Raw genomic sequence first — 22,881 nt, 5'->3', positions numbered from 1 at the left:
CTATGCCTAGCTCCCATGGGAAGGGCAGGGGATGGCTCTGCCTGGAGGGAGCAGCCCCTAGAAGAGGCTCGTGGGGCAGTTTCCAAGGGTAGGCTCAAGGAGGGCCCACAGGCACTACATGTCAGGAAATGATGGCAAATACATGTGGCAGGAAATGAAAATGAACCAGTGTGTGCCCAGGTGGCCAAAAAGGACAATGGGACCTGGTCTGTACCAACAACAGTGTGGCATTGGGACCAGAGAAGGGACTGACCCCTGTACTGGGCACTGGTGGGCCACACTTCCAGAGCTGTGTCCAGTTCTGGTGCCATCACTGCACAAACACTGCAGGACTGGAGTGGGTCCAGAGAACAGCAATGGAGCTGGGGCAGGGTCTGGAGCACAACTCTGGGCAGGAGCAGCTGAGGGAGCTGTGGGACTCAGCCTGGGGATAAGGGGGCTCCAGGGGACCTTCTTGCGCTCCACAAGTCACTGACAGCAGGGTGCAGCCAGGTGGGAGTCAGTGACCAGGCAACCAGCAATAGGACAAGAGGACATGGTCTGAAGCTGGACCAGGGGAAGTTGAGGTTGGGCATTAGGAAGAATTTCTTCCCAGAAAATGTCATCAGACATTGGAATGGGCTGCGCAGTAGAGTCACTGTTCCTGGAGGTGTTGAAGGAAAAGCCAGACATGACACTCAGTTGTACCGAAAATCACACTAGGAAAAGCCAGTGTCCATGAAAAAGACAGAAGAGCCATGAAACTTTATTCCAATAAACAAGGAGAGGCCATTGCAGCACATGCCTGTGGGGGTCTTTCTTGAGTTTTCAGAGGGCGCAGTCTCTTTCTATCCTCAACTCCTGGCCACATGTTGTCCTCTTCCTTTCCCCATCAGCTGAGGCAGTAGGAAGGTACAGCCTTCCCCAACCACCTACCACAAATCCTCCCTCGAACCTGTAATTTCCCCCCAAAATTCAGAAACTCAGGGTTGTGCATTTGCCTGTTTCAGGAGTCAAGCCATCTGGGTTCTGAAACCCAGATGCGGCTTGACGTGAGTAGAAACATTAAGACCTATGTTGAAGACGTTGACACCCATATCCTCTCCCATGGACGTGCTCGGAAAGACACGAGCACACATCTTTCCTATCAGTGCCACGGTCTGTTTGACAAGTTGGTGTTTGGTCACAGATTGGACTCGATGATCGCAGAGTTATTTCCAACCTAAGTGACTGTGTGACTCTGAGATGGAGGCCTAGTGAGGGGGAACCAACCGCCTCCTGCTCTGCTCGGAGGCCAGGAGCATCCCCCGTCCCTCCGGGGCTGTCACCGCTGGCCCCAGGCCCACACCTCGGCCCCCCCATTTTACCGCGGGCCGAGGGCGGCGGGCGCGAAATGGCGCCGCCGTCATCACGTGCCCGCCGCCCGCGGCCTCGCCCGGCGCCTGCGCTGGGGCGGCGGGGCCGCGGCTCCGCCCTCGGCGTGTCCCGGGCGCTGCGGGCTGAGCGCGGTGCTGGCCCTGCTCTGCCCCTGCTCGGCGCCTCGGTCCGGCCTCACGCTGCGAGGGAGCCGCGCACCGGCGGCGGTGAGCGGCGGGGCGGCCGCGGGGACCGGGCCTGGCGCGGTGGCCGGTGGGGGGGGGTGCGGGACAGGCCGCGGGGGCGGCCCGCGTTGCGGAGACAGACGGGCGGACGGACGGACAGACAGGCGCACTCTGCTCCTGGAGGCTTAAATTGAAGCTGAGCGCTCAACCTAGTGAGGGGCTCGTGTGCGGTGCCCTGGGTTTGTGCCATCCCGGGAGCTCTCACCGAGCGCGGTGCCTGGGAGCTGATTTCCCCGTGTAAACAGCTTCGGTGGCTTGTTGAAGTGGGGTGGGAAGGTTGCAAGAAAACCTATGGAAGTAACGATTGTTTTCAAGAAAACCCATGGAAGTAACGATTCCTGCCGTGGGCGTGTTGGTGAACCCTCCAGAGCGCTTTTCCAAAGAGCTGTGCAGCCTCATATGTGCGTTGTGTAAAACGAGGGGTCCTGGGCATGGGGCGCAGGGGGGAGCTTCCTTCTAAAAATAATGCATCAGTAGAAGTCCAATATCTACATTTCACCACCGAAATAGTACTAAAAGTGGCAATGCATTTGTATTTTTTGAGATAAAATTAATGCAAGCATTAAGATGTTCAGCTGAATATGGTTATTTTTAGAACTCTGAGGGTTTATCATAAACGTACTAAAAATGTGCTAAATCCTTTGAGTCAGAGGCTCAGTTTTGAGAAAAAAATAAGGACTGATTAAAAAAAACCCTAAATAATCCTCTTCAGAAGCAAAAATGCCACCCATTAAAAGTCTGATATGCCCTAGATGAAGAAAAAGCTTAATCTCTGAGCTCATCATCCTGAAGGAGTAGATCTTCTGAGAACTATGCTTAAAACGTGTTTTTCACCTATGTTTTGCGCCGCACGCAGTGGTTGGGTTTGTGGTGGCAGCAGTTTTCCAGGGCTGCCTGCCCAGACTCTGCATTCCGAGTTCCTTACCGTGGTGAGGGGGTGGCCTCGGGTGCTGTCACTGAGCTGCGATTTCCTTAGGGACGCTGTGATTGATGGGACCGGTATTGCAGCCGTGTAAAGCAGGTCCGTAAACATTAATTTCCAGGTGTTAGAAAGTTAAAGCTCAATGATAAAGTTGCCAGCTTTATCCCAGAGTATTTCCAAGCTTGTTTGTTTGGAAGGGTTTTTATTTTTTGGGAACTCAGGTTTTGCTGCATTTGTGTTTGGTTGCTACTGTTTCTACTAGAAACCTGATTGTATGGTGTTTTGTTAATTCCTGTTGAGTCCCGGTGTTAAGAACTGGAAGGGAAATCCGGAAATCAGAGGAAGCAGTTACATTTTGTGGCTTGCATCTGTGATAAGTTTGTTTACAGTAATGAAATTTTTTTTTGGACTGATGTTGTAGCCTGGGTGGTAGTGAACAGCTCCTGAAGGCTTGTTTAACAGAACCACTGCTGACCACTTTTCAAATCCCCCACCAAGCCCCCATGCCACGGGAGAGGTTTTAATGTCTTAATTTTAGCAGAAGTTTACAGCTCTGTTGGCAGGATAAGAAACAGTTAATTAACTTGATTTTTTCTGATTCCTGTTAGTTTTAGTGCATTTGAGGTAGTTTGAGTAGGATAATGTGCAGCTGTCAAAATACTGGATCACAGGTAGAGCTGTGTGGGGGGCATGCACCAATTTTTGATACTTTGCTTATACAAATGAGGATATTAATAGTTTTGGTGCATCTCAGCACTTATCAAAGTGTTTCATTTCAGTGACTGTGTTGCTGCTGTTTATCTTTGATAATCATTTGGATAACTACCTTAGATAACAATTCGCTGTTGTTTGCATAACAAGCTTGTATTTGATTCCATCTCTGATAACTGTAATACTTTATTTTATACATTTCTGCTTACATGTGCTAATATTTACATTGCTTTGGATGGTTCTTTTGGCCTTAGACACTCAGATGTACATTGGATGTACATCTGATTATGTTTTTACTGCTAAGAGTCATTTCCAGTAACTTTTTTTTTTAAATGTACTATCTGAAATTCTGCTAGTTCTTATCTGCAATGTAAAAGTATGAACTTCCTTCTCTTCTGAGGGGTCTTGGGACAGGTCTGTTCAAGGGAAGCTCTCTTCCTCAGGGGTACTCTTGGTTATTTGCCTGTTACAGGTCTCAAATTCACAAGCCTGCTGAGCATTGTAGGCAGTCTTTATTGACTACCTATATTTGTGAAATTCACAAGCCTGCTGAGCATTGTAGGCAGTCTTTATTGACTACCTATATTTGATACAATTATTACTACAAAAGGATATTCCAGTCCTTTCCTTGATTTTCAGATGTCAGTTTACTATTAGTAATTTCTTTTGGCTGTGGCCGCATGAGGAGTGTGGGGAAGAACACTGAAATCCTCAGTTCAGAACAGGTGCAAGGGTACTCATCCCCCACCCCCATGATGGGGTATGTAAAAGCAATGTAAAGCTTACCATTACCACAACAAAGATTTCAGGGTTTTGGTGTGTTCTTACAAAATAAATTTCTTTGTGGTGTTCCTGTGGGTAAAGCTTTGAATATTTACTTATGATGGAAGACTGAAACAGAAACATACTGTCATATGTAATGTCATATTAAAAGAAAATAATGTGGAGGGAGGCAAGGGACTTCTGATGTGAAGCCCTTGATGCAGTGCCTGTGATGCACCTGGCCAGGTGGCCCTGGTTGTCACCTGGCTGCCAGCAGCTCGTAAACAGGGAGGTGGCTGCGGGCTGGGAGCTCTGTTGTTGTCGGGAGCAGCTCCTGCCGTGTGACTGCAGCCAGGCCCGGGCTCTGCACGTTTGTGCTGGGGAGCTGAGCCATGTGGCCTCTGTGCTCATCACAGGCCATTAGACAGCCACAGAAGGGAGGAAGGCAGGAAAAAACATTTGGGTGGGTTTTTTTCCTCTGTTTTTCATGACTCTTAGATTACTTTGGTAGCTACGGTGTTGTTTATCAAGATTCACTAGTAGTGATAATGATAATGCCAATACTGAATAACTTGCTGTTTACATTGTGCTGTTGACCAGGAAATGTAAATGCAGTTGCAACATTTGTTTCCCATCATTTTTATACTTAATCTGACCTCATGTTCCTTTCAGTGATAATATTTGCATTGTGGGTTAAGTTACCTTGTGTTAAGATGACCCCCTCAAGCTCCTCCACAAAAGCAAGAAAATTAATAAATTGATGTCAATGTATTTCCCCATCATTTTTGAATTGGATGTAATATGATTTTTTTTTTTCAAAACTAACACAGGTTTTTATGGCCTTTTATCTGGACAGGAGGGGAAAGCAGACAGATGCATGTGAGTGCCCCATGGCTGCAGCTGCCTCAGTTCACTCATTTATTGCCTATTGTAACTTGGAAGAATTCTTTAGGTAAGAAAGTTGTTTCAAAGTATGTGATTTATAAACGTCATACACTTCTCTTCGAATCTTTAAATTGCATCTCAGTTTATAATGTTATTTAAGCATGCTGTTCATATGTGGCATTATAAACCTTTCATTTGTTAGACACTGACAGTACTTACGAAAATGAATTCTGCGTGCTGTACAGACTCTCTCACTTCACAGCAGAGAGAACATGTGATACTTGCAGACTGTGCAATACAAGGCCACCATAAATGACAGATTTCTTCAGGTGCCTCCCACAAACAGATTTACTAATGAGCATTAGCTTTCTCTTTATAGACAAGCATGACTACTCAGCTCCAAATTTTCTGGTGTGTGAGCTGAGCAGCAGCATTACTTGCACAGATTGCAGTACTTGAGTTTGATTTTGTGTGGAAGATGGGGGCTGCTTCTCATATATTCTTAAATAGTGTATACTACACCTTTGTTAAGCTTGGCATCTGTAAAGCTGGGATGAACTGGGTAGTTTTTCTAAAGATGATGATATGATCTGGTAGAATCTAAAGTCTTGTCCAATTTTTAAAGAAAAATAGAGAAGTTCAGCATTGGAAGATTTCTGTAGGTGTTATTACTGGTTGAACACAATACCTGGTAAACATCTTCTGTTTTTACAATCTGTCATGATTTAGTGAGGTGGGTGTTGCTGTTTTTGTAGCTTTCCATTAAAGCATCTCCAGATAATGTAAAATTGGTAACTGGATATGGGGGTGTTTGGGTCTATTTTCTCAGAGTGCACCAAGATACTCTGTCATACTAAGACACAGGATGGTTTCTTCATTAGTATGTGAGAGGATATTTGTACGTTATTGATATTTTTTTTCTAGGTACAGTTTAATTAGCCAATATTGTTTGTTTACTGTCAAGATTATCATGGTGCAGTAAGCATACTTTTGGAGTAAAAGTGAGTAAAGTTTAACGTCAAGGATCCTCAAATGTCACAGTATCAGAGATCCTGTCTTTAAGTATAACTTTTGATTCACATGGTTTTGGGATAGACTGAAAAAATATAACCTGTATATAGGCTGAAAAAAGTTAAACATTCGTTATCAAGGTTTGTAGTTTTCTTTGGGTAATACTTGAGAATTCAGAGGTGTATCTGTGTTGCAAGAGTGCTTATGTGACTAAAACTGTAGATAATGCAAAAGCTATTTTTTTGCCAACAGTTACACCTTCCCCTTAGTTAAATGGTATTTTTCAGATAATGTTTGGTTACACTAATGTGCTTGTTACATTCTGTTGCTCTGCTTCCACATCTGCCCTCAGAGCAGTGGGCTCTATTTGTGTCAGTCTCTGTTCCAAATTGATGTCAGTCTTCCCTATGGCTTTCCCAGACACTGCAGAACAGTTTTTCTGTGATTGGTGGCTTCACAGGTCGGTTCATCTTCTGGGACCCATCCCTGCCTTCTGGTTAAGGAATCCATGCACACATACAGGATGACTCAAGAGTGGGATGGATGTTCAGATACCAGAAAGGTGCTGGTAACTTGACAGGAACCTCCACATTCTTTGAAGGTAGGGCTGTGTGTGTGTGTGTAAATCTCTCATTTGAATGCTGCCTGGATTATATCACAAGGGACTGTCATTTAGCCAATTTCAGTTGTGTTTTAAAATATATACTGTTCACAAGGATTCAGAATGAAATCAGGATTCTTATTTTTGCAGTAAATATTGGGGCTTCGTACAATGCATAACCAATGGAACCTTTTTCTGGCTTTGCATCCCACACTGAGTAATAGGAATTAATTTTTCTAGATATAAAGGACTGTAGTGTAGAATTCTAAACATAGAAATTCTGGAGACAGCAATTTCTAAAGGCTGTAGCATCAAGAACAAGTTCTGGCCAAATTCCAGCAGGCACAGCATAGATGCTGTGTATATCAGCAATACTATGCTGCATCTCTTCCCACATCTGGAGTGCTGCTTCTGGTCTGTGGCTTGACCTGTGCTTTAGGGAAATGCCCTTTCTGGTTGTTCTCAGATGTCAGAGCTCCCTTGTGGGAGCCAAATCAGCACCCATGAAGTTCAAGAAAGTTTCAAGTAAGATAGGAGAAATTTCCATTTTTATCAGAGACCAATCTTTAACCAAGATGTGCAGATCTGCATGAGAACAGCAAAAGCAAGGAGAAGCTTCTCAAACAATAGCATTTGTTCAATTTCATTTTTTTGTTCTAGACTTTTCTTTTAGTAAACAGTCAAGTCTGTGATTCCTCCCAAGTAGGGAGGAAGAAAAACAAGCAACAGGTGTATTTGACTCAAAAGGTATTTAGCCTTTGCTAAATTTAGCAAGGCTGTGATCAACTGTAAGAGTTTTGTAATGGTTAATTACTACATCCACACTTAATGGTTTGGAATGCCCATTTGTTGTGTGACTTAAAGTAGTCTAAAGTCATAAAACATGGTTGTGTAGATGATAAGTTGATGGTCTAATAGCAAAATGTTTATTCATGCTGAGCCTGAATCTTCATTACATTAGTAACACTGTTAGTGTGAGCCACGTGTCTACTCAGGGAAGAAAAACTATTATTTAATATAATTTAAAGAGTGCTGCTGGCTTATCTGTCTGCATATATTGCTGATGGAAATTTAAATAGACTGGGTGAATATGTATAAGAACTGCTAAAATAAATTCCTTGATGATTGAGATAATTTGTCAGCAAGTCAAGCAGTAGTGAAGCTAGTTGTATGAACAGCCCTTAATAAATTCGCTGTATTTTTCTTTCCACTTTGTCAAAGAATGCACATGCTTTTTTTTCATAAAGATGGAGTTTATCAGACACTAATGAGCCAAACAGATCAGATTTTTTTTATAGGTTGTGGAAAATGCCAGGTAAATTTTTGATAGGTTAGTATGTATTTTGGCAGCTGTTTTTGCAATACACAGATTTGTGGGTTTGTGTTTTTTTTCTTCCTTTCCCCCTCCCCTCCATAATAAAGGTACTTGGAAAATTTTCAGTCCAGAAAAAGCAAGCTGTGGGGGTTGCCATGGAAGTTTGTTCAGTAGAAATAGATAATATGCTCTGTTCTTTCTTGAAAAATGCCTGGTTTGAGAATACTCACTTCACACAGGTTGGGGAGAGAGGAGGTCTGGATGAACATCTGGCTAGCGGGACGTTTGAGAAGGGGCTTCAACCTCTGCTATAATGAAGTGGCAGAGCCAGTTGAAAATTGACTGAACAACAGAATTCAGTCTAGAATGGACTTGGTTAGGTTGCACTGCTTCAGCTTGTGAAAGCAGAGCTTTTTTATTATGGTGCTCTTCTGAGCTCTGGCTCGTGAGGCAGATGTCCCTTGCTGAAGCAGATCCATGCAGTTTGCTGATTTCCAAGGTCACTGTCCTTTTCCTGCTGAAAAACAGCATGTGAACCTCAGTTACTTTGCCCTGCTTTGATAAGTGGCCTCTAAAGTTTTTTACTGTTAGTTATGCAGACACTTTGCTCTGCTTGACATGTGGAAAAAAAGCAAACTGAGGAAGGTGGGCAAAACTTTCCTGGCTTCTGAACAGTCTGTTCCAAGTTTATCTGTGTTTCAAAAAGGAGTTTATGAATTAGGTTTTTTAGTTGATAAACCTTTTTTGGAGATCATGAGTAGATTGCATAGTTTGTCAACTGAGTTTAAATTTAAACAATCCATTTTCTACTTCTGAATTAAACAATCCATTTTCTACTTCTGAATTAAATTGCTTTTAAATACTTCTTGATCCCTATAAAATGCTTTATGTACTATGAAATACTACTACATGAAACTACACTTGGTAAATTAACAAGTCCACGTTCTCTAAAGTAACAACATTCAAGTTGTACAAAATAACAGGTATTGAAAGAGAAGGTCCTTGCCAATATCTGTGCCCTGGATATTGACATATGGATATGCTTCTTTTCAAAATAATGTGCTGTATTTAAATGTTATTAACTTGTTATTGCTTACTGTGTTTCCACTGGCCTTTCTCCCTTCCTCCCATAATCTTCTGTGTTTTTCTAGAGACCTGTTGCACGTGAGACCTTTCAGAAACCTGTGTAGTTTGAATACCTTGGATTGTTACATTCTGAAACTTTCACCATGAAGAGAGCTGGGCAGAAGGTGGTGGCTGGAACTGAAGCTCCTGGAACATCACAGACAAACAAAAAACAGAAAACTAGTTTATGTGGCTCAGGGTTTGGGGAATCTGAGCCGTGCACCTCGATGGACTGGGGCAGCCTTCCCCACCACGTGATCCTGCGTGTTTTTCAGTTCCTGACTTTAGTGGATAGAGCCAGGGCATCTTCTGTTTGTCGAAGGTGGAATGAAGTTTTTCACATCCCAGATCTCTGGAGGAGGTTTGAATTTGAACTTAGCCAGCCAGCCACTTCTTATTTAAAGTCTACACATCCAGATCTCATTCAGCAGATTATCAAGAGGCACGCTGACCATCTGCAGTACGTCAGCTTCAAGGTAAGCTGTGGCTGAGCTGTGGGTCAGTGGCACGTCACTGAGCACGAGGGATGCAGCTCTTCTGTGTCAGCTGCCTTAAGGCTTGTACCTGGCAAGTCTTGTGTTTAAAAATGCAACTACTGCAATGTTTTATTTTCACATGTGCAGACAGTTTCATCCAATTTTGTACACTCTAACCTCTGCAGAATTAAGAAATAGTGGATGTGGTGCAAAACAGAGGTGGAAGGTGAGGCAGAATAAGAGATTTGTTCAAAGTTATTCTTCAGGCTTATGAATTTTGAATCAGTTTATTATTTAGATGTATTTATTTATTTATTTATTTATTTATTAAGATGCAAAGGTGTTGTCCATGTGGATAAAACGGATTCATTTGCTGGAGCAAGGACTTTGTCAAGTCTTTTTTGGGCTCTAAAAATTGGCATTTAAAAAAAATGCACGCATATCACTGTGTATTGTAGCACCAGTACTGTAACACTATTGCATTAACATAAGGTTATTTGAAGACAAGACTTAGATTTAAGGTTTGTGTTCATATTAGAATTACCCAGCAGTCATACTCAGAAAAACTTTCTAATAGTAACTTCCCTGAACTCTTTCTGGTCTTGAAATTTTCTGTCAATGTTGCACTTTGTGCCTGTGATGATTGCAATCAGGAGCTGAGTAGATGTGGAATCTGCAGTCTTGGGTATCCATGGTGCTGTTTTCTAAATAATACTGCAGAATGACTTCACTATTTTTAAATTGCTTTTATAGGTTGATAGTAGTACTGAGTCAGCAGAAGCAGCCTGTGACATCCTTTCTCAGTTGGTGAATTGTTCTATCAAGACACTAGGTTTGATCTCTACAGCAAAACCAAGCTTCATGAATGTCTCTAAGGTAAAGTTTTACAAACTGTAACTAGCATATTTTAATTCACTCTTAAACCACTTTAGCTTTCTTAATGTTCTGTTCTTAAGTTAATGGCAATTTTATGAAACAGTCTCTAGTTACTTCCTAATAACAGAAGAATTAGTTTCTGGAAAATAAAGGGCATTTCTTTTTTTTCTACAGAAAAACTCCAGATATTTCAGGCTCATCATTGTATCCATTTACCCCTGTAGTTATCAATGTATTACACTGAAATGATAAATCAAAGTAGATAAATAATGAGTGTAAGGTTAATTCTGTCACATGCAGCAGCATGTTTTTAAACAAAGATCCCCTCTGTTTATGTTGAAATAATTCTTTTTTACATGAAAAAGGGGATCCATGGGAAGTGTTTATTTTTGTACTTTCTGTGTTGAATGTGAGGTCAAAGCCCTGAAGTTTTGCTCATCTTATTATAGAATTTTTTTCCTCTTTCAATTTCTCTAAATAGGCTCATTTTGCATCAGCACTGACAGTAGTTTTTGTGAATTCCAAGTCATTATCATCAATCAAGATAGATGACACACCCCTTGATGATCCTTCCTTGAAGGTTCTTGTTGCTAACAACAGTGATACTCTAAAACTACTAAAAATGAGCAGCTGTCCTCATGTTTCACCTGCTGGTGAGTACTGAATGCATGTGAAAAATGGAGTTGTAAAAAAACGTAATTGACTTAGTCTGGAGTTTGGACAGTTGGAAGGTGAAGAAGAAAGTGATAGTGAATGGGTTGATGAAGGTGGGGATGCTACTCACTTGACTGCATCTTCTGGAATCCTGGGGATATTTTTTCATTTTCTCCAGGTGCTTTGCTGCCTCTGATGATAGGCCTTGAGGCCTTCAAAATTAGTGCAAGCCTTTCACACCTACTGAAAGGATGTGATGTTCATTGCTTTACCATGTGAAGATAACCTAATGGGTGCTCCTTAATGTGTGTGCAGATCTCTAAACTTAACTAACTGGTGTTCTGTGGGAATCCCTGAATCCCTGATCCATGAATCAGCCACTGCTTGGTGGGATAAAGAAGATTATAACAGTTGTCAGTAATTGTTTTGCAAAGTGCTGAGAGTGTGTGCAAATTTCAGAAGCCTGTGGTATTAGACTGTGAGTGTTTCCAGCTTCCACAGTGCCCTCGTGTGTCCAGATCTGGGACTGGTGACTTCCTCATTGGTTGGTGAAGGACTCACTTCTGAATACAGCCTTGCTGAAATTTCAGAGGGCTTCAGGATCCCTTCTCACTTTCCTTTCTCCTTAGTGCTAGGAAAAAGGAGTCTGGGTCTGGTCTATTCATTTATTCTTTTCTGGAGTCCACAAAAGATGGCTTTATCTGTGTTCTTCATATTCCTGCAGATTAGGAGGAGTTAACATTATTTAGATGTTAATTCACAGAAGGTTGTAGCTGTTAAACTGGGTGGATTTAAATAGTCAGAAGTTGAAGGAATGAGTATTAGGGAAGGGAATGGCAGCAACTTCAGCTGAATCTGTCTTGATTTCAGTTGTTTCTTCAAAGCTGAGGAAATTTTGCACAGGGAGGGGCGAAGAGGAGATATGCAGATCCAGGATGAATGTGACTTGTGTCTTTTACTGTAAAGTGTTAATGGCCAGAACTCTGTAAAAGGTTGTGGATACCTGGAACTTGGGAACTTCATGGGCTTTGGATATAAGCATGAAAACTCAAGCCAGCTTTACAGAGAGCAGCTGTGCTTATATTCACTTTTTGTTTTAGAGAGTGAATTTTTTTTATTCCTCAGGCATTCTTTGTGTGGCTGATCAGTGCCATGGACTCAAGGAGCTGGCTTTGAACTACTACATATTAAGTGATGAACTGCTGCTGGCTCTTTCCAGTGAAAAGCACGTTGATCTGGAACACCTTCGCATTGACGTCGTGAGTGAAAATCCCGGCCAAGTTCAGTTTCACACCATTAAAAAACAAAGCTGGGACGCTCTTGTTAAACACTCCCCCAAAGTCAACATTGTCATGTATTTCTTCTTGTATGAAGATGAATTTGATGTTTTCTTCAGGGAGGAAACACCTGTCACACACCTGTACTTCGGCCGTGCAGTCAGCAAGGCCATGCTGGGCCGCATTGGCATGAACTGCCCGCGGCTGATCGAGCTGGTGGTGTGCGCCAATGGACTCCAGCCCCTGGATGATGAACTGATCCAGATCGCTGAGCGCTGCAAGAACCTGACTGCCATGGGGCTGGGGGAGTGTGAGGTCACCTGCAGAGGTTTTATTGAATTTGTCAAGATGTGTGGGGGCAGGCTTACTCAGCTTTCCATCATGGAGGAGGTGCTGATTCCAGATAGTGATTACAGCTTGGATCGGCTCCATCTGGAAGTCTCCAAACACCTTGGAAGAATGTGGTTTCCTGATATGATGCCCACGTGGTAAATTCTCTGTGTGGATAAAATTGTGGGATGGGGGTGCTGCTTTCTATGCAAATAAAAAATTTAAAAATCAAATGTGAAAATTTTCTTCCAGATTTGAGTTTTTCTTCCTTGAGAAAACCTCTATTAGACTAACAGCAAAACACTCTAAAATATTACTTATATATTGAAATAGAAAATAGATTGAAGTGTACTTAACGGTTCTGAAAGTATGTCTGTGGTTTACAGGTGCTTCAAACTTCAATGAATTTTGGCTTCTCTGAGCTTCAGTTTAAACATTCCGTTTACTTTCAAGTGGGTTTGGGTTTTTGGGTTTTTTTATGTCTTTGTTTACTCTTTCTGATCTAGTCAGAAGAGAAGCTATTTTCCTTTAGGAAATCTATCTGTGGAAGGCTGGATAGAATTTTGAGTACAGTATTATTTGTCATGATGTTTTATATAGCTATTTTTTAAATAATTCATGTTTTAATTGTAAAAGCTTGTATATTAAAATACACTATCCCAGGTTAATCAGATATATTATAGCTTAAATTCATGGCAGTATAATAAAATGTTGATAAGCTTATGCCTACAAGAAATTTTCCAGCTCTAAATTGCACTTTAAGTAATTTTGTCAAATTACAGAAACTAGAGAATGCATTGTACAGTACGTTGTTTTTGTCTTATGAGTTAAAAGGATGAAAAAGAGATTTTGTTCAAATTACTGATTATAAGTTTGGTTCTAGATTGATTGCTTGAATGAGTAATAAAGCACTTTGGAAACTGTCAGGACAATAAGGAATAGCTTTGGATTTGGGCTCAAGTCTTTGTAATCAAAGACTGATGTCTGAATGCTGTTCCGTGCTTTCATTGCTAAGAAATAAGAAAGATTTTATAAATGTAGCTGGTAAGAAGGAAAGATCAAAGGCCATACAATTGTCTTTGATCAATTTCTATTTGGAATCAAGAATTTATAGCACTTAAAGTTGTCACTTGGAGGACTAAATGGACTGTAGAAATCTCACCTGTTTCTTCCAGAGCTTTGTGTAAGCCCTGATTTCTAGAGAAAGGCTTGCTGAAGGTAATCCTGAAATATTTAATTCAGGACTGTTTAATACTTGTTGCTATTAATTGTTTTTTGAGACAGATTGTATTATATTTTATTTTCTTAAAAGGGGAAAGACATGGTGAGTTGATGTAAATTAGAGTATGTATTTTTGTGTTAACATTTTGCACACTGTAAACTTCAATGCATTGTATATAAATTTTTGCTGTAATGATTTTGGTGCCACACTTGTTGCATCTTCCTGTTGATAATGAGAAGTCTGCATGAATTTGCTGGTGGTGGTTGTCACTGTCATGGCTTAACCCTGGCTGTGAGCTGAGCCCCTCACAGCCAGAGGGATGGGGGAGAGAATCAGAAGGTAAAAGTGAGAAAACTCATGGCTGGACATAAGGAGTTTAATAGTAAAGCAAGAGCCACACAGGCAGGCAACCCCCAAAAAGGGAATCCACTCACCACTTCCATCAGCCATGTCCAGGAAAGCAGGGCTCCATCCCCCATAAACATAAACACCCCCTTGCTCCACCTTCCCCCAGCTTTATATGCTGAGCCTGATGTCACACAGTATGGAATGTCCCTTGGGTCAGCTGGCCTCAGCTGTCCTGTCCCTGTCACCTCAGGCTGGGCTCCCTCAGCCTCCTGCCTGCTGGGGCAGTACAGGACACAGGGCAGGGCTGGGCTCTGTAGGCACTGCTCAGCCACAGCACAAACATCCCCATGTTACCAGTTCCAGTACAAATCCACAGCTCAGTTCTGCTCCTGTGAAGCAAAGGAACTATCCCAGCTAGAACCAGTGCATTTACAGCAGAGAATAAGTGAGTTTCTTCCCCACTTGCATAAAACAGCAGCTCAAGGGTTAAACCACACTTTTCTTGGACAGATTTGTTCCCAGCTGGAAGCCCAAGGATTCAAGGTTACACACACCTGAGTCAGTAATGCTTTAGTGCCTGTTGCACAGTTGAGAAGCATCTCTATGACTCTGGTTGGTAGAGGCTGTGAGCTGAGCACTTCCATAATCCAGGGGATTATAATTTAAACACAAAACTGAAATATTTCCAAACAGTATTTGGTTCAAGATGTGTGGTTTGCTTCAAATGGAAATGTAATAAAGTGGTTTAACCCATGCACTAGACTCATCCATCTGTTGCACTGTGTCCTCTTGGGGTTCTCTCCTGCTAGAAGCAATGTATGTGACAAGCCTTGGGAGAGACTGGAGCGTGGCAAATTAGTCATTGTCATTTCGCCTTTGTGCCTGAAACCTGATTTTCGACATGCAGACCCCAAAATGGAGTGTGAACAAAGCTTGTGAGTCATTGGGAAGTCCTGGAGTCCTCCCTGTCTCTCTAGCCAGCAGAGCAGTGTTGGTGTATTTAAAAACACTGGTGACAGAGTTCAGGGGGAAGCCCTTAAAAGGCTGCTCTGAATATTGTCCCTCTCTCAGTCCCTGTCACAAAGGCAGTTTCTGTGAAGCCATGAATCACAGAATCACTGAGGCTGGAAAAGACCTTTAAGGTAATCAAACGTGGCTGTTTAATGTCAGCTTGTTGCAGCTCCAAGCTCCCAGTTAAATAGGCCTGCACTGATGAATGTTGGGATTTTTTAGAGCATTTGTTCTCCCTGATCTGAACAAGTGAAGCCAGCTGGTGCTCAGGAGAGAAGCTGACAGGAATGTGCCTTCTCTGCCACAGGAGGGAGTGAGCACTCTGCATTTTAGCTGATTGTTCAGACTTTGAGAAAGCTTATAGCTAGTCATTGCTAATTTCCTGATTGTCTGGTAAATGCAAATTCCAATAAAAACTCAAATCTTTTTTTGTTTTGTGAGTCTGTTGCCATCCAACAGACACTGCGTGTGTAAGGCTCAAAGTATTGAGTAGGTGATAGTATAAACCGTAGTGCATGAGAAGAAAAACAACTTTTGGATGCTGAGATGGATTTATTTGGAATTTACTGTGTTTCCATTTCACTCTCTTTGCCCTTTCCCCCTTTCAAGGTTGCTTGTAGGATCCGAGTGGTCGCAGTTCTCAACGTGAATATGAGATGTGATCCCAGGAAATACTCTTTGCATTGGCAACATTCTCCCAAGGACTTGTCCCTTGGAAATTTGACCACTGTATCTTATGGGATGGATACAGAGTAGTTTTACACAGAACTCTGGTGAAAAAACAAGAGGGAAAACCTCAGATGACTGAGAAGCATTTGTGCTTCTGTACTATATTTCAGAAATATTAACAATGTCTGTCTTGTCCTTTGCACTGAGATAGCAATAGTGGAAATACTGAAATAGCAGCAATACCGTGGTCATATAAATTAGGTAGTGGTTGGAGTCATTGACTTGGTAGAAGAGGGAAAGCAAGGAGAAGATGGAAATTTGTGCTGTAGGAAAGGGAAAAGCTTGAAGACATTCTGCAGAACTCAATTACTTGCATTGTAGCAGGAGCAAAAAGTTCTGAATGTAAGTGGATAGAAGAAAACATGGCAAAACTACGTGGCTAACTGCAAGGTAACACATCCTATATGAGCTCAAAACAAAGAAATGTTAAATGACAGATGGCTATGTACCTGGTCCCCTGATTTGGACTCCATCATCAATGGCATTTCCATTGTGGAAGAATTTCACAGGCCCAGAGAGCTGGCCAGAGAAGGGAGCGTACACGGTGGCCCCGTCAGCACAGATGACATCCACAGCCCGGTGCTTCCCTTTGCCATCGCGTCTGCAAGCAAACACATCTTTAAAGAAACCTCTGCTCAGGCCCAGAGCTGCAGAGAGGTTGGGCAGCACATGAAGAGATCTGGAAATGGGTTGTTAGGGCAGAAACAGTGTCAGCAAACTGGCTGAAAGATCTGCAAAGCTGTAGGTGAGGTAGTGTCATGTAAGGGTGGATGACCTGTTAAGAGTTGGAGAAAAATGCCTTTCTTCCAGGTCTTTAAATAAAGACCATAGAGTCACAGAAAGTGTGGCTGTGTGAAGGACATCAAGTCCAACCCTCCACTTGAGTCAGGAGTGTTCCCAACTCTAGGTCAGGTCAGGCATGGCTCAGTCTGATAAAAAGCTCCAAGCAAAGTGTCATTAACAATGTAGGCAGCCTAAAAGTTTCTCAAGTCCAACCCAAGCCTTCAAAGCTGTAATTTTTTTGTGACCTAAACAAAATATTTAACTCTTACTTCAGTGGAAGTACAACAAAACCCCACATTCTCCAATTACTATATTACCTTGGAGCTCCATAGTATCCGCAGCCATACTTATCACAGCCTCTTATCTCGTTGGTAGGGTTCCCAGCACACACTGCAGCCCAGCGCCCGTCCTGGGCCCGTTGTGGCAGTGGTGGAACATCTTTGAAACACAGAACACAGCACATCAAAGTTAACTCCTAGATTGTTTTATCACTTGCATGCTTGCAACTACTATGTTTGATTTACAGTTAGGTAAGGACATGCTGACATTACATCCCGTGCTTCTAATTGGATTTTTCTCCATAAAATTTGTAATCCTTTAGGAAATGTAAATGGAATGTAGACCTAAGATGGATGGTAATATTTCTAGATTAGGATTATTTCATTGAAGAAAATGCTTTAAATACAACATTTCAAAAAGAGTATCACAGGTCCTGGAGTGCAAATCTACTCTTGTTCTGAGTTGTGTTTTTTGTTATGGGATTTTTTACCAGGTGTAAGCAGATGAGTAGGATCAGAGTGGTCGCAGTTCTCAACGTGGATGTGAGAAATAATGCCAGGAAATACTTTTTGCATGGGCAGCATTTTCCCCAGCCGTTGCCCTCTGCGGATCTGGCCTTGGTACCGGATGGGGTGAATGCAGACGAGCTTCACACAGTAACCTGGGAGAGAGGGAGAGGAAACAGGGTCAGCAAACACCAGCTGCATCTTCTCCTGGGGTGAGCCAGCAGCATTCCCTGCCAGCCTCTCACTGGAGACTGTTAGCATGAAGCAGAAATGTAGTTGAGGTACCAACAATGGTGAACTCAAAATTACTATATTTGCCAGGGTAAAAAGGAAAAAAGGGTGTTGGAATTATGAGACAGGAAAACATCCTCTCAGCAAAACTGAGGATATGTTTCCGGTGCTTTATTTTTACTGTTTCCTATTTTTTGATTTGGGGTTGTTATTTTCCTGCTCCCTGTTTTTCAACTCCTTTCTTCCCTCCTCTCCAAGAAAAGCATAGGAAAGGACTACATCCTGCTGGTGCTGCCTTCCAGTATTTCAGCGTACTACAGAGGATGTAAGATTAATCAACACTGTGCTTGAATTGAAGAACCACAGGGACCTTGCTCAAGTAAATGAAGTGATTACTTGTGCACATCTCACAGCACACCTGCTGTCAATTACTTGCCTGATCCCCTGATCTGGACTCCATCATCAATGGCATTTCCATTGTGGAAGAAGCGGATGGGTCCTGAGAGCTGCCCGCTGAAGGGAGCGTACACCGTGGCTCCATCAGAGCAGATGACATCCACACCCGCATGCTTCCCTTTGCCACTGTGCCTGCAGGCAGAAATACAGAATTAGGGACATCTCTCTAGGTTAATGTTATGTATCAATTGGTCACTTAATGCAGGATGATAGCTGGAGCTTCTCTAACAAAAATTTTTTACCTGCAATGAGATTGAACAGAAGTAGCAGGTTTGAAGCATCTTTGTTATTTGTTGTTGTTGTTGCAAATTGTTCACATTACTCTGACCTTCCTCAGAGTGGAATGAAATTTCAAATTTAAGCTTATTTTTTACTTGCCCAACTTCATGGGGTATTTCAAACTGTTATGGAAAAGTACCGTTTTATCCCAAAAAACATGTGTGCCATGTAAAATAGAATCTTGACTGGCATTTTCTCACTTAGAAATTTGAAAGTTGCATAATGAAGATGAACCCTTTTAGAGCCTGGAGAGAGGAGATGACAAGAAAAAGTGGGAGTCATTCTACATATAAAAGCATTTCTTCAGAGAAATATAACCTGTTGTTGTATGAGGTCCTTACTTAAAGACAGTGATGCTGACAGATTTTTAGTTTGTGTAATTGAATCTACTCAGCTTCCTGAGTGTTGGTTAAATTTCTGGAGTATAAGCAACAAGGGTAAATGACACAAATCCTTGAAATACTTCCATTTCCTTTACTCTGTCTGTGATTCATGTAACAATCCTGCTTCTTCACCCCTGCATCTGTTGTCAGCAGTGGTTATCACTGTGCTTCTGTAAGATTGCCAAGGAATATCCCAAAAATCAGCAAGAGGTCTGCAGACAGCAGTATTCTCTCATTCTGAGTGTCAGCTCTGTGTAGCTGTATTCTTCCTGGTGCCTGCACATTCAGTGTAGGAAAGCAAGGTGACCCCTGGAAGCCAGGCAGCCCTGTTACCTGTCAGCTGTGTCACCTGTCAGCTGTGTTATCTGTCAGCTGTGTTACCTGTCAGCTGTGTTATCTGTCAGCTGTGTTACCTGTCAATCAGCAGTGTTACCTGTGAGCTGTGTTACCTGTGAGCTGTGTTACCTGTCAGTTGTGTTATCTGTAAGTCAGCAGTGTCACCTGTCAGCTCTGTTACCTGTCAGCTGTGTTACCTGTCAGTCAGCAGTGTTACCTGTCAGCTGTGTCACCTGTCAGTTGTATCACCTGTCAGCAGTGTCACCTGTCAGCAGTGTCACCTGTCAGCTGTGTTACCTGTCAGTCAGATGTGTTACCTGTCAGCAATGTCACCTGTCAGCTCTGTTACCTGTCAGTCAGATGTGTTACCTGTCAGTCAGGTGTGTTACCTGTCAGTCAGATGTGTTACCTGTCAGGTGTGTTACCTGTCAGGTGTGTCACCTGTCAGGTGTGTTACCTGTTAGCTGTGTTACCTGTCAGTCAGGTGTGTTACCTGTCAGTTAGCAGTGTCACCTGTCAGTCAGGTGTGTTACCTGTCAGTCAGGTGTGTTACCTGCCAGCAGTGTCACCTGTCAGCAGTGTCACCTGTCAGGCGTGCCACCTCTCAGCAGTGTCACCTGTCAGGTGTGTCACCTGTCAGCAGTGTCACCTGTCAGTCAGGTGTGTTACCTGTCAGTCAGATGTGTTACCTGTCAGCAGTGTCACCTGTCAGTCAGGTGTGTTACCTGTCAGCAGTGTCATCTGTCAGCAGTGTCATCTGTCAGCAGTGTCACCTGTCAGCAGTGTCGCCTGTCAGGTGTGCCACCTCTCAGCAGTGTTACGTGTCATTCAGGTGTGTCCCCTGTGAGCTGTGTTACCTGTCGGCGCCGAAGTTGCCGCAGCCGTATCTGTCGCAGCCGCGGATGCGGTTGGTGGGGTTCCCGCTGCAGATCGGTGCCCAGTGCCCGTGCTGCTGCTGATGGGGCGGGTGTGCATCCAGCTGCTCGGTGAAAACTGCACAAGGAAGAGAGGAAAAACAGGGAAAAATCAACCATGTCCTTAGTCCAGTGCGACAGAAAGCGTTCAGGTACAAAATAGGGTGTTTAAAGGGAAAATGAGCTCCAAGCAGTCTGTCATTTCAGAAACTGTAGGTAAAAGGACATTCTACTACTTCATGTATAGACTTGATCCATTTTTTTCCTGATGTCTTGATTTAAGGTATATACACCAAAAAGAAAGCAAAGCTATAAATAAAGATGTTTTAAAATAGTTTGTGAAATAAATTATTTTTACTTTCTAATGGTTCTGGGTTGATGGTTGGACTCGATGATCTTAGAGATCTTTTCAAACTATAATGATTTTATGATTCTTTCTGAAAGCTCCAACTACTGCAATATATGTCTCTTAATGCACATCTAATTCCATATTTTATAGTAGTCATAACTGTCCACATTACCATCATTCCTCATAAAACTAGAGGGAAAAAAACCTCAGCATTATTTATGTACAAGCGAATTTCAATAATCCATTATTGCCCTCCTAAACCCTGTGAAGCCCAGCTGCATTACAGCAATCTCAACTCACCAGTGGACACCAAGCTGACCAGAGTGACCAGACTGAGAGCTGGCATTTTGGGGCCGTGTCACCTGTGTTCTTTGATCCAGTCAAAGACATTGAACAGCTGCTGCCTGAGGTATTTATGTGCTTTTGAAAGCACAAGTCCGTTGTCTTGGCCAATCTGTCTGGAGCAAAGTATTACAGCTCCAGGCTGGTGGTGTTGCCATACTGGGCACTGTGGTGGTCTGCAGGCTCTGACAGTTGTTAAAGCTGGTTGGGAAAGATGGATAAAATAATTGGGCTCTTAACATTAAGAAATGGAAATGACCCCACATTTCAGGAAACTCTGGTTGAGCTGTTTCTTAATACCTTTTCTTCCCCTTCCTGGAGTAAGGTCACATTTAGGCCAGAAATGGTAGGAACCACAAATGCGGTTCAGAGGATTGAGCTGGAGGGAAAAGATGGCCAAAGCTCCAGAGTGGATGTCACCAGTTTGTCCTTTGCTGCTCATTCCTCATTCCTGGGTGTTTGTGCCCACCAGAGCTTTGTGACTGAGAACACAGGAAGCATTTGGGACTCATGAATATTCACTTGTGCAAGGAAAACAGATGCTTTTGCATTGAAACATCTCTTTTTTCTGGTTCAGCTGAAATTGTCGTTTATTTCACTTAAATCCATGAAGTCTGTTCACTGAAACCCTTTTAACAGTGTAATACTTATTAAAACATCTTCAAGTTCTGAAATAACAGTTGCAAGCCCACGTTGCATAGGCAAAACTGACCTGGAGTTCAGTAATTCTAGGTTTTAAAGTGATGCCTTCAGTACCTTCTTGGTTTCAGCTATTGTACTATAAATAATAAACTAATTGTACTTTGTGTCTCTGGTAATCTTTCAGAAAAGCGTTAGATTTTCTTTACAGACATATCCCAGGTAATATGAAATTTAAATGAGTCATGGTGCTTTCACAGAAATTATTTGATATTTCAAGTTACAGAGACCTCTAGAAACCCCACAGATTTTATCCAGAGAAGAAACAGATGTATCTCTGCCCCACTTCTGGTTTGCAAAAGGTACATTGTGTTTCCTGAAAGCCTCCATGGAACAAGCAGTTGGAGACAAATTTTTCACTTGCATTTCCAAGCTTTTCTTTACAGCCAATATTTAATCCCCAAACAATCTTTTCGCCCTCCCTGGGGTTACAACAAGTGGTTTGGCTGGTTTGATCCGTGCTGCTTTCTTATCCATGCTGCCAGGAAGAGCTGCTGGTTTCCACACTCATGACCACCAAACAGATATTTATGTAAAAGTTCTGTCCCTTCAGTCCAGCTTGGATGGGGCTTTTGGTTGTAATTTGCTTCATATAATGGAGTCTTGGCTGCTAAATGACACAATGTGCTGGGAAGAGCTCTCAGTGGGTATTCAGGGTTTGGGAGCGCTGCTTACCCCTGAACTGAAAGATGGGATGTGTGGCTTTGTGTGATCCTTGCCAGAAACAACACTCATTGCTTATTCTCCTTCATTTGACACAAGCTCTCTGCAAACCCTCTCAGCTCTCCTTAGCGGCAGCAGTCAGCAGGGGAGGTGGTATGGGTGGCATTTTCAGTGAGGATTTCATAGCAGAGAGGTTGTAAAGTGTTTCTGAGCTTGGCTAGCTCTGCACTGGCTGCTGGAAGCTTTTTCCCTACTGCAACCAAAACCATTTAAAAATAAAGACTTTTTTTCAGAGGATGCCTGACCATTCCCAGTTGAGAGGTGTCCAGTGGGATTTCTGCAATAATGATCTCTCTCAACTAGATTTTATTTCTGATTTATTTCAGTTTGCAGTGGGAGAGTTTTAAATACCTCATTAGATAACTTTAGCCTGGGGCAGACCTGCCTTGAGAAACCACTGATTTTTATAGACTCTGTGAACTTGCATGCTCCAGATTTTACCAAGGAAAGAATTGCAGCACTTCAGTCTGCTCTACAAAGCCTTGTGAAGGAAAGGCTTATTGTAAAGGCAGCCAAGCTGCTAGGCACAGGAAGGAGAGGTGTTATGGGTGCACAGACACTGAAGAAGGTTTTCCTTGAGCCCTGTTCTGCAGTCTGGTGCTTTGTAAAATGGCCCTAAGCTCCCTGCTCTTTGCAGTTTTTTTCCCATCTCTCCTGAGTGCAGGGCTGACTCCAAATTGCTCATAACTGTGTAACATTTGTTTTTATTTCTTCTCTCTAAGAGATCCTAACAGCATTGTATCTTGCTCTGGTCATTCAAAAACGC

The 22,881-nt window shown here is 42.6% G+C and overlaps 2 protein-coding genes across 3 annotated transcripts; one reads left to right on the top strand and one right to left on the bottom strand.

Moving 5' to 3' along the window:
- Window positions 1-1,447: 1,447 nt before the first annotated feature.
- On the top strand, window positions 1,448-13,942 carry LOC131089946 (F-box/LRR-repeat protein 21-like). Of its 2 annotated transcripts, none has more exons than XM_058034966.1 (7): window positions 1,448-1,562; window positions 4,832-4,927; window positions 6,332-6,472; window positions 8,939-9,388; window positions 10,142-10,264; window positions 10,746-10,917; window positions 12,044-13,942. In XM_058034966.1, exons 4-7 carry the CDS (start codon window positions 9,017-9,019, stop codon window positions 12,685-12,687), a joined length of 1,311 nt encoding a protein of 436 aa, XP_057890949.1. In that variant the 5' UTR covers window positions 1,448-1,562; window positions 4,832-4,927; window positions 6,332-6,472; window positions 8,939-9,016; the 3' UTR covers window positions 12,688-13,942. The 2 variants fall into 2 exon arrangements, with proteins under 2 accessions (XP_057890949.1, XP_057890950.1); XM_058034967.1 differs by having other exon boundaries at window positions 4,806-4,927.
- Window positions 13,943-15,638: 1,696 nt separating this feature from the next.
- Window positions 15,639-20,739, bottom strand: LECT2 (leukocyte cell derived chemotaxin 2). The gene is made up of 7 exons (XM_058034770.1): window positions 20,652-20,739; window positions 19,946-20,081; window positions 18,071-18,222; window positions 17,388-17,558; window positions 16,936-17,056; window positions 16,285-16,436; window positions 15,639-15,876 (listed from the first exon to the last, which is right to left on the bottom strand). The coding sequence occupies exons 1-7, from the start codon at window positions 20,695-20,697 to the stop codon at window positions 15,686-15,688; spliced, it is 969 nt and encodes a 322-aa protein (XP_057890753.1). The 5' UTR covers window positions 20,698-20,739; the 3' UTR covers window positions 15,639-15,685.
- Window positions 20,740-22,881: the final 2,142 nt, after the last annotated feature.

The sequence above is a fragment of the Melospiza georgiana genome, chromosome 15 (assembly GCF_028018845.1).
Source record: "Melospiza georgiana isolate bMelGeo1 chromosome 15, bMelGeo1.pri, whole genome shotgun sequence".
Lineage (NCBI taxonomy): Eukaryota > Metazoa > Chordata > Aves > Passeriformes > Passerellidae > Melospiza > Melospiza georgiana.
Note: the sequence above shows the minus strand (reverse complement) of the source record. Positions and strands in the feature narration are given on the sequence as shown.

Bases quoted from the DNA above. Each gene is read 5' to 3' on its own strand.
- LOC131089946 (XM_058034966.1), top strand. From the start codon at position 9,017: ATGAAGAGAGCTGGGCAGAAGGTGGTGGCTGGAACTGAAGCTCCTGGA. The intron at 9,389-10,141 runs GTAAGCTGTGGC...TTGCTTTTATAG, and splicing joins TGCAGTACGTCAGCTTCAAG to GTTGATAGTAGTACTGAGTC. The intron at 10,918-12,043 runs GTGAGTACTGAA...TTTATTCCTCAG, and splicing joins TCCTCATGTTTCACCTGCTG to GCATTCTTTGTGTGGCTGAT.
- LECT2 (XM_058034770.1), bottom strand. From the start codon at position 20,697: ATGCCAGCTCTCAGTCTGGTCACTCTGGTCAGCTTGGTGTCCACTG. The intron at 20,082-20,651 runs GTGAGTTGAGAT...TTCCTTGTGCAG, and splicing joins GGTCAGCTTGGTGTCCACTG to TTTTCACCGAGCAGCTGGAT. The intron at 15,877-16,284 runs GTACATAGCCAT...TTTTTTCACCAG, and splicing joins AGTCCAAATCAGGGGACCAG to AGTTCTGTGTAAAACTACTC.